This window comes from Fukomys damarensis, unplaced genomic scaffold, assembly GCF_012274545.1.
Source record: "Fukomys damarensis isolate Sample0158 unplaced genomic scaffold, DMR_v1.0_HiC HiC_scaffold_4, whole genome shotgun sequence".
Taxonomy (NCBI): Eukaryota; Metazoa; Chordata; class Mammalia; order Rodentia; family Bathyergidae; genus Fukomys; species Fukomys damarensis.
In genome coordinates, this window is record NW_022900916.1 from 8,433,916 (window position 1) to 8,447,070 (window position 13,155).

General features: G+C 37.6%; 1 protein-coding gene across 1 annotated transcript in view; it reads right to left on the minus strand.

The window, feature by feature from the left end:
• Window positions 1-13,155, minus strand: part of Reln (reelin) — a 295,852-nt gene that overhangs the window by 150,729 nt on the left and 131,968 nt on the right. The window contains exon 11 of the mRNA XM_033755897.1: window positions 12,143-12,288. Within this exon, the coding sequence (XP_033611788.1) occupies window positions 12,143-12,288 (146 nt within the window). The remainder of the gene's footprint in view (window positions 1-12,142; window positions 12,289-13,155) is intronic.

A 13,155-nucleotide genomic window follows, 5' to 3' on the forward strand; every position in this document is an offset into this window, starting at 1 on the left:
CTAACTACCACCTGCCAAATATCCGGTGTAGGTGTTTTATCCCTGATCTTCAAGTTTAGATGGTATCTGGGCATGGTGTACCCTGAAGTATCCAATTTTTTACTAACAGACTAACCATTTCAATTTTCTGTTTCCCTTTGCTTCTGCCTCTGCTCATTTTCTTTTTGTATTAAAGGTAATTCTCATACTTTATCCAACATTTCTATGGGTTTGCTCAGGGAAAGGGATTGCATGAACTCAGCCCGGTCTTCATGGCTTCAATTTTTCGCAGACCGGTACCACTAACAACGGTGAGAAATTAAAAGAAATTAACTGATTAGTTCTTTAGGCTCTCATTTAATTATGTCATCAGTGGTGTTAACAAATTAAAGGACTACATCATCCTTCAGATCAGTGAGCTCCTTTTTTTGACTAAAATACTTTTAAAATATTAAATAATCATTTTTAAAAGGTAGGGTGGTTATTTTTTCTTTCACTTGATTTAAAAGAACATGCTATTTTAATTTCTCTTATAAAAGTCCTTTAACTACAGTTGACTTTAATTCTATTTTCAAAGCAAAGATTATGCAGGGAAACAATTTTTAGGAACACCCAACAAATAGTACCACTACATCAGTACCACTACTACAGTACCACACATCTGGCAACAGATACTGATGGAGGTATGTGACTTACTCAAAAATGTGGTATATGATACTATAATTTCATAATTGTTAAGGTTTATGAGATAAATTTTAATACTTTGAATTTGTGCACCCTATTTTAAACTTTAAAGTATTTCAAAATGTTCTTTCTCCTTTGTATTTATTTCCAGGCATATCTAATTGGGCCTTTGTTATTCATACAACTAACTTGCATGTCCAGAGAGGAAAATAGGCCACACAGAGGTAAGTAAATTTGCTTGCCTGAGGCCACTGCCTGTTTAGCTCAAAGATTGAGATGTCTTGTTTCCCAGTTTGCTGTTATCTTAGTTGCAGTTCTAAAGAGGGCACTGCACCAGGATGACATGTTGAACCATCTCAGTTATAATAGATTTAGGACCAAAGTCTTAGGAATTAATTTTTGTGTGTTTTAACAGATTATGCCAGTCATTTAAAGAACATAAAGAACAACTTTTAAAATAGCTCTTGACTGTACTGGCTCACTTGTAAACTACACGGGAGCGTCTCCTGATGGATACATGAAAACTTCCCACTGGTTCATTGGTCTTTTACTTGCTCCATTTATCCCAATTAAACCACTCAAGTCTACTGATCCACAAAGCCAGTTAAGGTGATAAATGATGCAGATGAGGGTTTCTCTTAGACATCTATCTGCTTGAGAGTATTTTTAAAGTGAAAAAGTAGATTGAAAAAGATAGAATTGCCATAGACTAGCAGAATACTCCATTCAAGTGAGAAATGAGATTAGTAGCTGCTTTCTCTTATTTGTCACAAATAATGATTCTAATCTAAATGAGTTATTTTTACAATCTCTACCACAGATAGAGCCACGTGAAAAGATATTTAGACCACATGTGTATTTTCAATCTTTATTTTAAAGTGCAACATCTCAATTTTACTTTCAATTAATTATTTTTTATACTAAGACTGTTAGAAGATAAAAAAAATGAAGTTAATTTCTTTAGAAACCCAAATATTTCTAATCAAGAGGAATGGAAAGTTTAAAGAGAAAGAAGCAGAGAGAAATTTGCTTTTCTACAATTTATTTATTTATTTTTTTGTACTGGGGATTGAACTCAGGTCCTTGTGCTTGCAAGGCAAGTGGCGGAACCACTGAGCTAAATCCCTGGCCCTCAACAATTTTCAAATCATATCTTTTATAAAAGTCCCATTGCTTTGGATAAATTACCCTGTATTTATTAACAATTCAGTAGGAGCTTGATATAGCACAAGCTCATTCTTTCATGATTTTGTATAAACACTGGCTCAAGCAAAATATCCCGACGTGGACTCTTCTAAATAAAGGTTGGAAAAGAGCACAGGTAGTGTCTTCAGGAAGAGTTACCTTACTGGGCCTCAGGGTACTGATTTGAGTGGTCACAAAGTTGTGGCCACTTTTCAGTTAAAAAGATGATAACGTCCCTAGATAGGTGTGATGAAGCATACCTACAATTCCCACACTCTGGAAGGCTGAGGGAAAAGCATTATAGCCTTGCTGAGGGAGAAGGGTTACAAGTTTGAGCCCAGCCTGACCCACTTAGCAACTTAGGGAGACCCTGTATCAAAACAAAAATTGTACTGGAGTTTAATCTCCAGTACCAAAGAAAGAAAGAAAGATAGAAAGATAAATAAATAAAAATTTTAAAGAGTGAAGTTTATTATGAAAACCCTGGGTTCAAACCCCAGTAGTGCACATGCACGCACACACACACACACACACACACACTCAAGACAACACAATAAAACAAAAAACCCCACTCTCCTAACATAATAATTACATGGTGTGAAATTTGGAAATTACAGTGTGACCAAGTCTTTAGGACCAGCAGTGGTTATTTGAAGACCTCGGCAGTTTTACCAATATCTTGGATGATAATGCAATTTTTCTCAAAAACAACATTTCCTCTGTGTGGTTTAAATAATGTTTTCCCAAGGAAATGCAGTTTGCATTAGAAAGAATGTCTGCCTACGGGGGTAAACTCTCTACAACATAAAAATGTATTTATTCTTTTATGACTAATTATAAAATAAAAAGCTCCATCTTATTTATTATAAATACTTTGATATCTATTATTTATCACAGATAAAAGTGAGGTGGTATTACAGCACAGAGAAAAAAGTTTTCTAATCAATAAAATGCCTTAAGGCAACCTTAATTCTTTAGATACAGCAAGGTCACAATAATAATTTATTTATATTTTATTTTTTTCCATTAAGTTTAAACTTACATTTTAAAATAAGACTATTTTGTGTTATAAAAAGCAATATTTTACTGAGTAAAAATAATGTGAAGAAGTTTCTTAGGTAGAAAGCTGATTCCAGAATGCTTTGTGAATTGGAGTGATTGTGCTTTAAGAAGCTCATACTTTAAATACTTTTAAGAATGGTATATTATGGGCTGGGGATTTAGCTCAGTGGATCTGCTGCCTGCTCACAAGTGCAAGGTACCAAGTTCGATCCCCCGTACTACAAAAAAAGTGATACATTCTTTGAAGGGTCATTTGGCAATAATCATCAAAACTGAAATTATATAGTGACATACTAATGTATAGGACACCGTGTTAGTTTTCAGGCTGTGACAAAATACCTGAGATAAATAATTTAAAAGCAGAAAAATTTATTTTACATTCTGGCTTCAGTCCCTGGCCACTTGGTGAGGCAGAACAGAAACAATGGGGTGTGCATGGTACAGCAAATGGGCACATTTCACGGTGAAACGCAGAAACTGAAATAGAGCTAGACAAGTTAGGACTTCAAAGCTCAACTCTTCGTCTGGCTTCCCCACACTGTGAGCGCTGACTTCCAATCCCAGACTTCCAACAATTTTCTGAGCCAGAAACCTCATATGCGTTTCCTGGCTGCTGCACTACGTGCCTACCAGTACTAAAGCGCTCCTCCCTGTTAGAGGAGGCTGGCTAACCGCCTTCCCAGATTGGTCAAATTGCGAATAAATACATTTTCTACACTATGGGTGCTATGGAGGGCACTTTTTGGTGGTTTTCTCATGCTTTTGATGGAGGGAGTACAAACAAGTCCAGATAGTACAGCTTCATACAAAGCCCCTGGCCTGAGTCACAGTCATAATGGCATCTGGGCAAAAACAGAGACAGGGAGAAGTGGGGCCAGGGTCCCAACATCTGCTTCCAGTGCACACAGCCCTGGACCTCAGTACATCCATAGGCTCCACCCCTACAGCGACCAAGTCTTTAGCACGTGGCCTTCGGGGAACATTTCATGTTGGAAAAACAACATACACACATGTAGGTAAACCTTTCATTTTCCTCTTATCTTTTTGCAATTTATCTTTCAGAAATATTTAAACAAACACATGAGTGTTTATTATAATATTCTTGTCTATCATGAGGGGTTCTATCAAATACACTGTTATATTCCCTTTTTTGAAAGAGAGAGCATTCATACTTACTGAAAAGGAGATATTCATAATATGTTGCTTTGTTCTTAAAAATTCAGGTTAAAGTATAATATGCCAAGAGTGGTTCTAGTGGGGTTTTCCTTCTAATAGAAACATTTTTAAATGAATATATGCTTATGTTTTCAGTAAGAAAGGGAATTAGCATGACAGTACTTTTGACTTTTACTTTACAGATCTTCTTGGCAACAAGCAAAAAATTTCCAAAGGGTTGAAAATCCCCAGAAAAGATAAAAGACAAGACATTTAGTTTATATAGTTTGGTGGAAATATTAAGAATATAAACATAGGAAACAGAGGTCTAATATTTTAATCAGATACTTTCCCCTCTAATGTTGGCATAAAGGGCACTAAAAGTAGTGGGATATTTCATATTGCATATGAAAATTCATTTTGCTATAGTCTCCAGTTATATTAAACTATCTAAAGAAGACAACTCCGTGTATGAACTAAGATACAGAATAAAGCCTTGCTGTTAGATACTATACTGTATTTACCAAATTTATAAGTTTTAAAAATCTTATGTGAATTTTACAAGGGGAAAATGTTTATTACATTCATAAGGGGTGTATTTGAGATATATTCTCTGATATTTAATAAGGGATGTGCCACAGATGAAGGCTCTACGACATTCATTTGTATTCATGAGGTTTATCGCAAGAGTCCTCTGCAGTCTAGCAAGGTGTGCATTTCATTGAAAGCTTTCCCACTTTCATTGCATTTATAGGTTTCCCCTCCACCATGACAGCTTAGATAGAGGCAAAGGAGGGACTCTATCTGAAGGCTTCCCAGCATGCACTGCATTGAAACCATTCTTTTCTTCCATTGTATTTCACTCAAATTCAATTTTGTTTTAGGTTTTTATTATATGCATCATGCTTATTTACACTCTGGTTGGAATAACACTAGTAAAGAATACTGGCTTCAGAATGGCTGGAAAACAGAGCTTTCTCACTAGTAAGACAATAATATGACCTAGATGGGAGATCGTTTAGCAAAAACAATGTATAGGCATGGAACATTACAGAGTCCTTTTGTAAAATATAAGTGCTATTTTTGTTTTAAAATATGTCAAGTGAGTTTCTAAATTGTAAGGGTTGCCTTTTTCTCCACATTAGAATTAACAGAGTATCAACATTTGGAGACATCACAATACAGTATGCGAAATGTTATTGCTAAGACAATCATTAATCGGGGACATACTTAGCTGAAAGAAAACCTTTTGCACTGTGGGTTTTGCACTGTCAGAACTTTTACTGGGAGTTCTAGAAGGATTTCAGTATATAAAGCTTATCTATATTTATTTTTTCATTTACTTTTGTTATTGGAAAAATTACTATTCTTGTTTTATAGACATAAAAGCAATTTTCTCTTTTTTTGGTACCAGGGATCAAACTTGGGACCCTCAGCTTGCAAGGCAGGCGGCAGCACTACTGAGCTAAAACCCCAGCCCAGAACTTTTCTTATAAAAAAGAAGGCAATATCCAAATTTGGGTAAAAAGAAAACTAGAACAAGAGGTGGTACATGTCTTTTAATAGCTTGTAACAAGTTTACCATGATTTGAGTACCTCGTATTTTTTAAACATATGATTTTCATTTTAATTAATTTTTTTTCTTGATGACATATTTTACTTGCATTTAGAGAATGATGTAGGTTTTGTTGGCCTACTTAACTTTGTGCTTGCTTCACATCTTATTAACTAATATGAATATAGTTTTCCTTTGAAAGCCATTTGGACCACATAGAATTAATGATAGTAGTTATGGAAAAACAGTGTATTTTTGACTTGTTTGCTTTTTAGGCACCATGTGTCGTGCAAAGTGCTCTGCATGATGTACAGAAGATCTCCTTTTCTCTTTTGATGTTTAAACCTGAATTCTATATAATTTTAAAATGCCTCCATTCCCTCTTTTGTGCCTTGTGCCTAATATATTAGTCTCTCTTTCACTTTCAACTTATTATATTATTTAAGTCTGAGTCTCCTGTAAAGGACAAGTATACAGCTGATTTTTAAAAATTACTGTACAAATCTCTGTCAATAAAGGAATACAGCTTGCTCAAAAATTTCACATTTCTGAGATGTTTGAATTGGCTACTGACAAATTGTTTTCTGTTTTCTACTCATCGTGAATTTTATTGTTTACTTCATTACTCTCCTAACCTATCTTCTTTGCCCCATGTTGTTACACAGCCCATATCTGGCTTATCTAGTTTTTCAGGACCTAGGCTTCTATTTATACTAATAGCTTTCTGTTAATGTAAAGAATTAAGCAAGACCTTCATCCTTACTCTAACCAAGGTGAGAACTGGCAGCATTTCAATTCCTTCTTTTCCCCCATCTCCCCCGTCATCTCATGCTGACATCTTTTGAATTTAAATTTTAAATTCTCATCAAACATTTTAAATAATTAATATTTATTTGAACTAAACTGCAAATTTTACTTTTTACTTGCTCACTGGCTCCTTTGAGTCTCTCATATTCCTCATGGATTAATTAATCCCCAGGAACACATCTTCTAGAAATTCTTTCAGAAAGGGTTCAGGAGTACTAAACTTTACAAAATCTGTGTGTCTGAAAAGCTTTTTATTTTTTTCTAACACTTCATGATATGCGGCAAGAGAAATAATTTTACAATCCAAATAATTTTCTCTCAGAAATTTAAGATAACTCCTTTCTTAAAAACCAGGCTTAATGATAGCAAGAAAACTACAGTAAAGTCTCACTGACAAGTTTTTAGGGTTTGCTCTTTTATTAGTGATCCAAAGTTTCTCTCCCATGGTTTACAACTGGGTATTTTTCCATTCATCGGGCTTAACATTTTTTTTTTTTAAGTCATAGGAGTTAGGTCTTTTCTTTACTCTTCTCCTTTTAGTTAATCTTGAGAACTTTACAATTTTTTATTTGAACATCTCATTTTTACACAGCCCTTCTACCTTCTGAATTTTCCTACTAATGTTGGATGTACTGCTCTTCTCCCCACACTTAACATCTTCTTTTCCTATATCCAGATTAAAATTTCTAGCTTACCAGTTTGTTCTTCAGCAATGATACTTAGGGAATCCAGTAAGTTTGTTTTAGTCATTTTATATTTTCATTTCCTGCACTTCTAATTGTTTTTTTTTTTCTAATGAACTCTCTTCTAAGTTCACAAACCCACTAAGTTCCCTTAGCCCTCTGAGGATATCAGTTGTGCTATTTATGCAATTTACATTTTTCTCTGCTTCCATTTGACTCAGTTCTCTGGCTGGAAGTTTTTTACAAATGAAGTTGGTTTTTCTCAAAGTTGGTGACCCAAGATCATTTGTTTAAATCTGTATCTGAGATTCTTGGTTGCAAGGTAAAAATCCCCAGACTGTGGGGAGACTTGTTGCTGAGGACCAGGGGCAGTGCTGTGCTTCTCCACCCTGAGCACCCCATCACCCCGCTCCTGGGGGTGCTGAGGGGCTCACCTGCTTAGCAGTCCCTGCACCAGCACCCTGGGGCCTCAACTCCTGTGTCCAGCATCCAGATCCCACAGTGCTACCCATTTACAGGGTCTCTCTCAACATACATTTTAGATTATGGCCCCTCCTTCTGTTCTCTGAGATTCCTGGCCCAACTATTTTCTTCTAAACCCATTTGTTCATTTTCTTGATTTCCAAGGATTTGGGCAGCTGGGGAAAACAAGAGCTTGCTGTTTTGATTTAATCTTTTAATTGGCATTACATTTGTGGAGTATCTCTTTAGGATGAATATTTGTGTGAAAGGTGAAAAAAAACCAAGTTTCTTTTGAAAAAGGTCTGTGAGTGGTAGAAATGTACAATGTCTGCTTTTGGGTTGGAAGGCAAGGATACTGCAGTGTGTGGTTCTCCGAAGCTCTCCATCCAAAGACAGTCTCAGCTAGGTAAGATGCAGTAGTTGCTAATTACATGACGTGTTAGTAGGTTAAGCCAAAGTTCAGAAAGACTCCCACTAATTATCAATGTATGTATTAAAGTTTCACCCTTGATGAAGTAACAGATGTGTCTTCCTTAGGAAAAGGAAAAGGGAAAAACATCCCTCCAACTCCTCATCAAAAAGTAATAAAGCTACCAGGGTGGGTTTTGGGAGGGCCTAGTGCTGTGAAAGGCAAGGTTACCTTCATGATCTGAGATCAGGCGGTTTGATTCAAAGGTGGGAGATATGGATAACTGGGAAAGTAGTTTCCAAAAATAATAATAATGATAATAAAATAATGATGATGATGATGATGATGATGATGATGATGATGATGATGATGATGATGATGATGATGATGATGATGATGATGATGATGATGATGATGAGAAGGACTTAGTGACTTTCTTTTCTCTGTTGCTGTTCATAAGAAGTATTTTGAACCATTATTTGGATAGCATCTTTTCTTCTCATAATTTTTCATTGGTTTTCAGGATTGAAACCATGGCCTTTTCCCTGGGCTACATCCCTAGCCCTTTAAAACATTTTATTTTGAGGGCCAGGGATTTAGCTCAGTGGTGGTGCTGCCTGTGTCCTGAGTTCAATGCCTGGTACTGAAACAAAACAAAACAAAACAAAAAACTATTTTGAGACATGGTCTCGTTAAGTTGATAAGTTGCTCAGGCTAGGATTGTATCATGATCTTCCTACCTCAGCCTCCTAGAATGCTGGGATTATAGGCCTGCACCACTACATCTTTCATGATTCTTATGGAAGAAAAATACAGATATGCAAGTTTTATACTGAATTATGAATTAAAATTGTGTTTAAAAGTGACCTCAGAGCTTCAAAATTCCATTCAACTAGTTACTCTTGAATACAGAAGACTTCCTAGCTGTGTTTTCTATCTATTTTAGCAGCTGAACTTAGAATGGTAGCTTTTTTTGTGGATGGCAGTGGTTGAAGGGAAAAATGAGACAAATATTTAATAAATTTTGCAAAGAAGCAGAACATATCAAGCATTTCACCACCAACCTGTTACTCTTTTTCTGTGTCAGCTCTTACCCTAAGTGAAAAAGGTTTACCTTCATTTGATTTTGTGAAAGTATTTCTCCCCTGAAACTAAGATGAAAACTATCCCATCAGCATTCTTTCCTAGACCAGTAAAGCGATATTTGGTCCTGGGTGGGGAAATCACTTTTCCACCCCCAAACCACAGCCTAAACCACCATTTTGATCATCACTCAATGCTCAGACAGTTCTCTGTGCTGTCCTTAGACTTTGCTGCTCTTTTGTGTCTTTGTAACATAAATGGCAGCCATGAGCCTGGGCATCCGGAAGAGACATCACGTGAAGTCATTCTGGTAGTGGGGCCTCTTAGGAGCAAAAGCCTCACATAAACCTAACGTTCGGGTGCTGGAATAGATGAAGCTGCTTTTAGAATTTAGCAGAATCAACTGGATGGCAATCAGAGTGACACAGGTGCTGCTGTCAGGCACATTATCGCGTTATCAGGACCTGGGACGGCTGGCCAGGCCACAGCTTGCGAGCAGCAGTGGCTGCTCCACTGTGATGAAGCGGAGAAAACCCTCAGTGCCGAGAGTCAGCCAAGGAGTAGAGGGATCCCCGAGTGCCGGGCGTAAGGACTTTGCCTGTGCACCCGTGTTCTGTTCGGGCATAAATGCTTTCGGTTCCTTCTTTGTTTTGGAGGATGATGGATTTGGCCGTAGCCAAAACTTCTCCCACATCATTAGTGCTGTGTGAAGATGAATGTCTCATCTCTAACTGGAATACATGCACATTCCTGCCAGCTTTTCTCTGGACTACTGCATTCATTTTCTAAAATGTGTGTGGTTTCTTTTAATATCAAGGCAATACCTTTCTAAGCTTAATTCATAAAGATGTTTTCCATGTTTTTGTACCAAGTCTCCACAAATGCTATTAACAGCTGGATGGACTATTTGTCTTCCTACCAAAGTGTTTCTTTTGTTCTTTAATGGGTAGACTTTAATGCGACAAACTAAAAGGGGGCAGGGGACATTCTGGGAGAGGGAATAGACATCTGTGAAGATCATAGGCAAAATAAATTTTATATGTCCCCCAGAGAGTAAGAGTAGAGGGATGGAGGTCTACCTCAGTGGCAGGCGTGGTGACGCATGCCTACAATCCTAGCACCTTAGGAGGCCTGCAGTCTCAGGACTTTAGGAGGCTGAGGCAAGAGGGGCCAAAATTCGATCTCAACTTGGACAATTTAACAACTTAGTGAGACCCTGTCTCAAAAGCACAAAAAATAAAAAGGGCCAGGAATGTAGTTTAGAGCTAAGGCCTTGGGTTTGATTTCTAGTACTGAGAAGAAGGTGTGTGCTTAGCATGTGTGAGGCACTAAGTTTGATCCTGGGCACAAAGTGGGGGTGGAGGGAAAACAGACAGGTGTCTGGGGTATATGTGCAATCAGAATGGTACTCCTGGAGATTCAACTGTGCTTTCATGTTTGCTCTTGACAGACAGCAGCTGGTAACATGGGGGAATCCCTGAGACTTTGGGGCATGTGGGGCTTAATGGAGAGGTGGACTCTTCACTGACGCATGGATGGGTTGTTAATGAGTGTCTTGTGCTAGAACATTGGGCCTTCCCTCCTGGGTAGTCAGACTGCATAGGCAGGCGAGGGAACAGAGCTGGAAAGAACTAATTTGCTGCCAGTAGATCTGTTGTCTCCAGCAGACAGACACAGAAGCCCCAAGATTGCCCCCTCTCTGCTCTGTGAAGAGAGTGCAGTGAGCTCTCCCATATCCCAAGGTTACCCAAGGGAGCATCCTGGCCCTGGAGCTTCAGGTGACGAACACCTTGGAGGAGGAGAGAGATATGGACTGAAGGGGCAGAGCACTGGTGCTGGCCTGGAGGACAGCGGTCAGTGTCCTGACGGGATGGAGACACTCAGGGTGTTAGCATCCCTTGGGCTAACCCTGACCTGAGCCAAAGGCTGGACCACAGAGAGTCCCCTAAGGCAGAAGGGGCAGGGCTGCCTTTGTCAGCTGCAAGGGAAACATGGCGCTCGGCAGCGAGACTCCAACATGGCGGCTGTGGTGGCTCAGGCTGCTGGGTCTGAATGAAGATTGTGGGCAAAGCACAGGAAGTGCAGAGTCAGGAGAGTATCATCAGCTTTCTTACCACTCAGGCACTTGGCAGTTCAATCTGTTTTGAGATCAGAGTGACATGACCACCCTTCAAATGTGTCTGGAAAAGTTCCTCACAGGTAACAGTGAAATTACTGCTGTTTCCTATTTATTATGAAACTATATTTTATGTTAATCTCATTCATCCTTGTAACATTAGAAATATAGACTAGAAAACAAACACCTGATGTTCTGATTATATGTAGTTACAACAAAAGGAAAAGCCAAGTGGGAACCAGGAAATTCCTGGAATTTCCTTCCAACTCATACCAGCTTAGGGATTTTGATTTTCTGAATCAGTTAATTTTTTAAAACTTGAACTTACCGTTTCATCAGTAGGAGACATTTTAGGGACCCAGAATATAGAACCAGGCACACAGCAGAAACATCAAGAAAATACGAACCACCAAGCCATCCATACTGCTCCAAGGATCCTCTGCTTCAATCTCAGTCCCAAATCCCTCCTTTATAAATCTCACAAAGATTAAGTTTGATCTCACAAAGTTAAGTTTTATGGATCAAAGACACATTCCAATGAAAATCAGGTAGCAGCATCTATAAATCTCAGACCCCAGGAAGACAACTGAAAATCTCAGGATAATAGCAGTGGAACGATTTTGTAGTCTATAAACATTGAAAAAAAAACACCCCAACAACCCATACTCCCAGTAAAAGCTGAACAAATTAAGATGAGATATAAGGGATTCAAGTGAAGTTAAAGATATTTGTAACCACAGATTTTTAACATGGATAAAAGTAGTTGATTACTTCATAAAGATTTTTAACATGCATAAAAGTAGTTGATTACCTAATAATCTTTGGGATAAGTCTTGTCTATGGTAAGAATCATCAGTGTGGCTATTAAATATGTTTTTGCTGTTTAACAATGTGCACTTAAAATATGTCCAGTGGAATAAATGTAAGTGCTGTACACAGCATGGGAAATAACAATTACTTACCCTGTAGGCTGGCTCTCAAATTCTTCTGACCACTGCTCTTGAATATCCTCTGTAGAAAGATCTACATCCCGGGTGGTGGCAAAATTGAACTCGCTGCCTTGATTTCCATGGAAATAAATGGAGTTTCCATCTGACTGACAGCTATGCTGTAGACAGAAAGAGAGCATGGGGTGGCTGGTGAATTGGTTTTGAAGCTTTATCTGTCTTACTCATGTATAATTTGAGTTTTTAGGAAAGTCATTATATTATTCCCTCTATGAAGGACTCTCAAATCAAAAGGGCTTGTTACGTCCTTGTTTTTTGGCCTTGTTTAATTCAATTACAATTTCTTTCTAACTTATTAAATTATGACACAAAAGGAGTCAAGAGGGCATTTGAGCTTTGCCATCTCAGTCTTCAGTATGAAACAAGAATATTTTAATTGGAATAATTTCCCATCTTTACCATGGCCCTTGTTGTGGAAATTAAGTCTGATAATGACTTACTCTATATTTTAAATTCTGTGGTTATGGGCTAAATCACACTGACCTTTTCAATATTCCATATATTTCTGACTTGCCATTCAAATCTTTCATAATTTGTCTGTAAATGGGATATGAGTAGAATAGCCAGCTAATCAAAACATGGAATACAGAAAAGGTCAAAGTAATCCCAGCTATGATCATATAAATTCAGACAGCTTCTGAGTAAGTTTCTGACCAGACCTAAGCAGTACACGATGGTCCCAAGGAAGAGCTGACAAGTCACAGACTTTGTCAGTTTCCAAAAGAACACTTTCAAATAATTTTTAAAAAATGAATTTCTTGTGATCTCCTTTTTTAACCTATATATATTTTTAGTTTGAAGTGAATAATCAAAGGCAAAATAAAACTCTGGAGCTGAGAAAAACTGAATATATATTTCTCAAAATTGTAAGCTTGCATCAAGCACAATTTTGATCATATATAGGGAAATGTTAATATATTTACAAAATTTCACACTCTTAAAAAGAAATAGAAATGAAAAAAAAAATA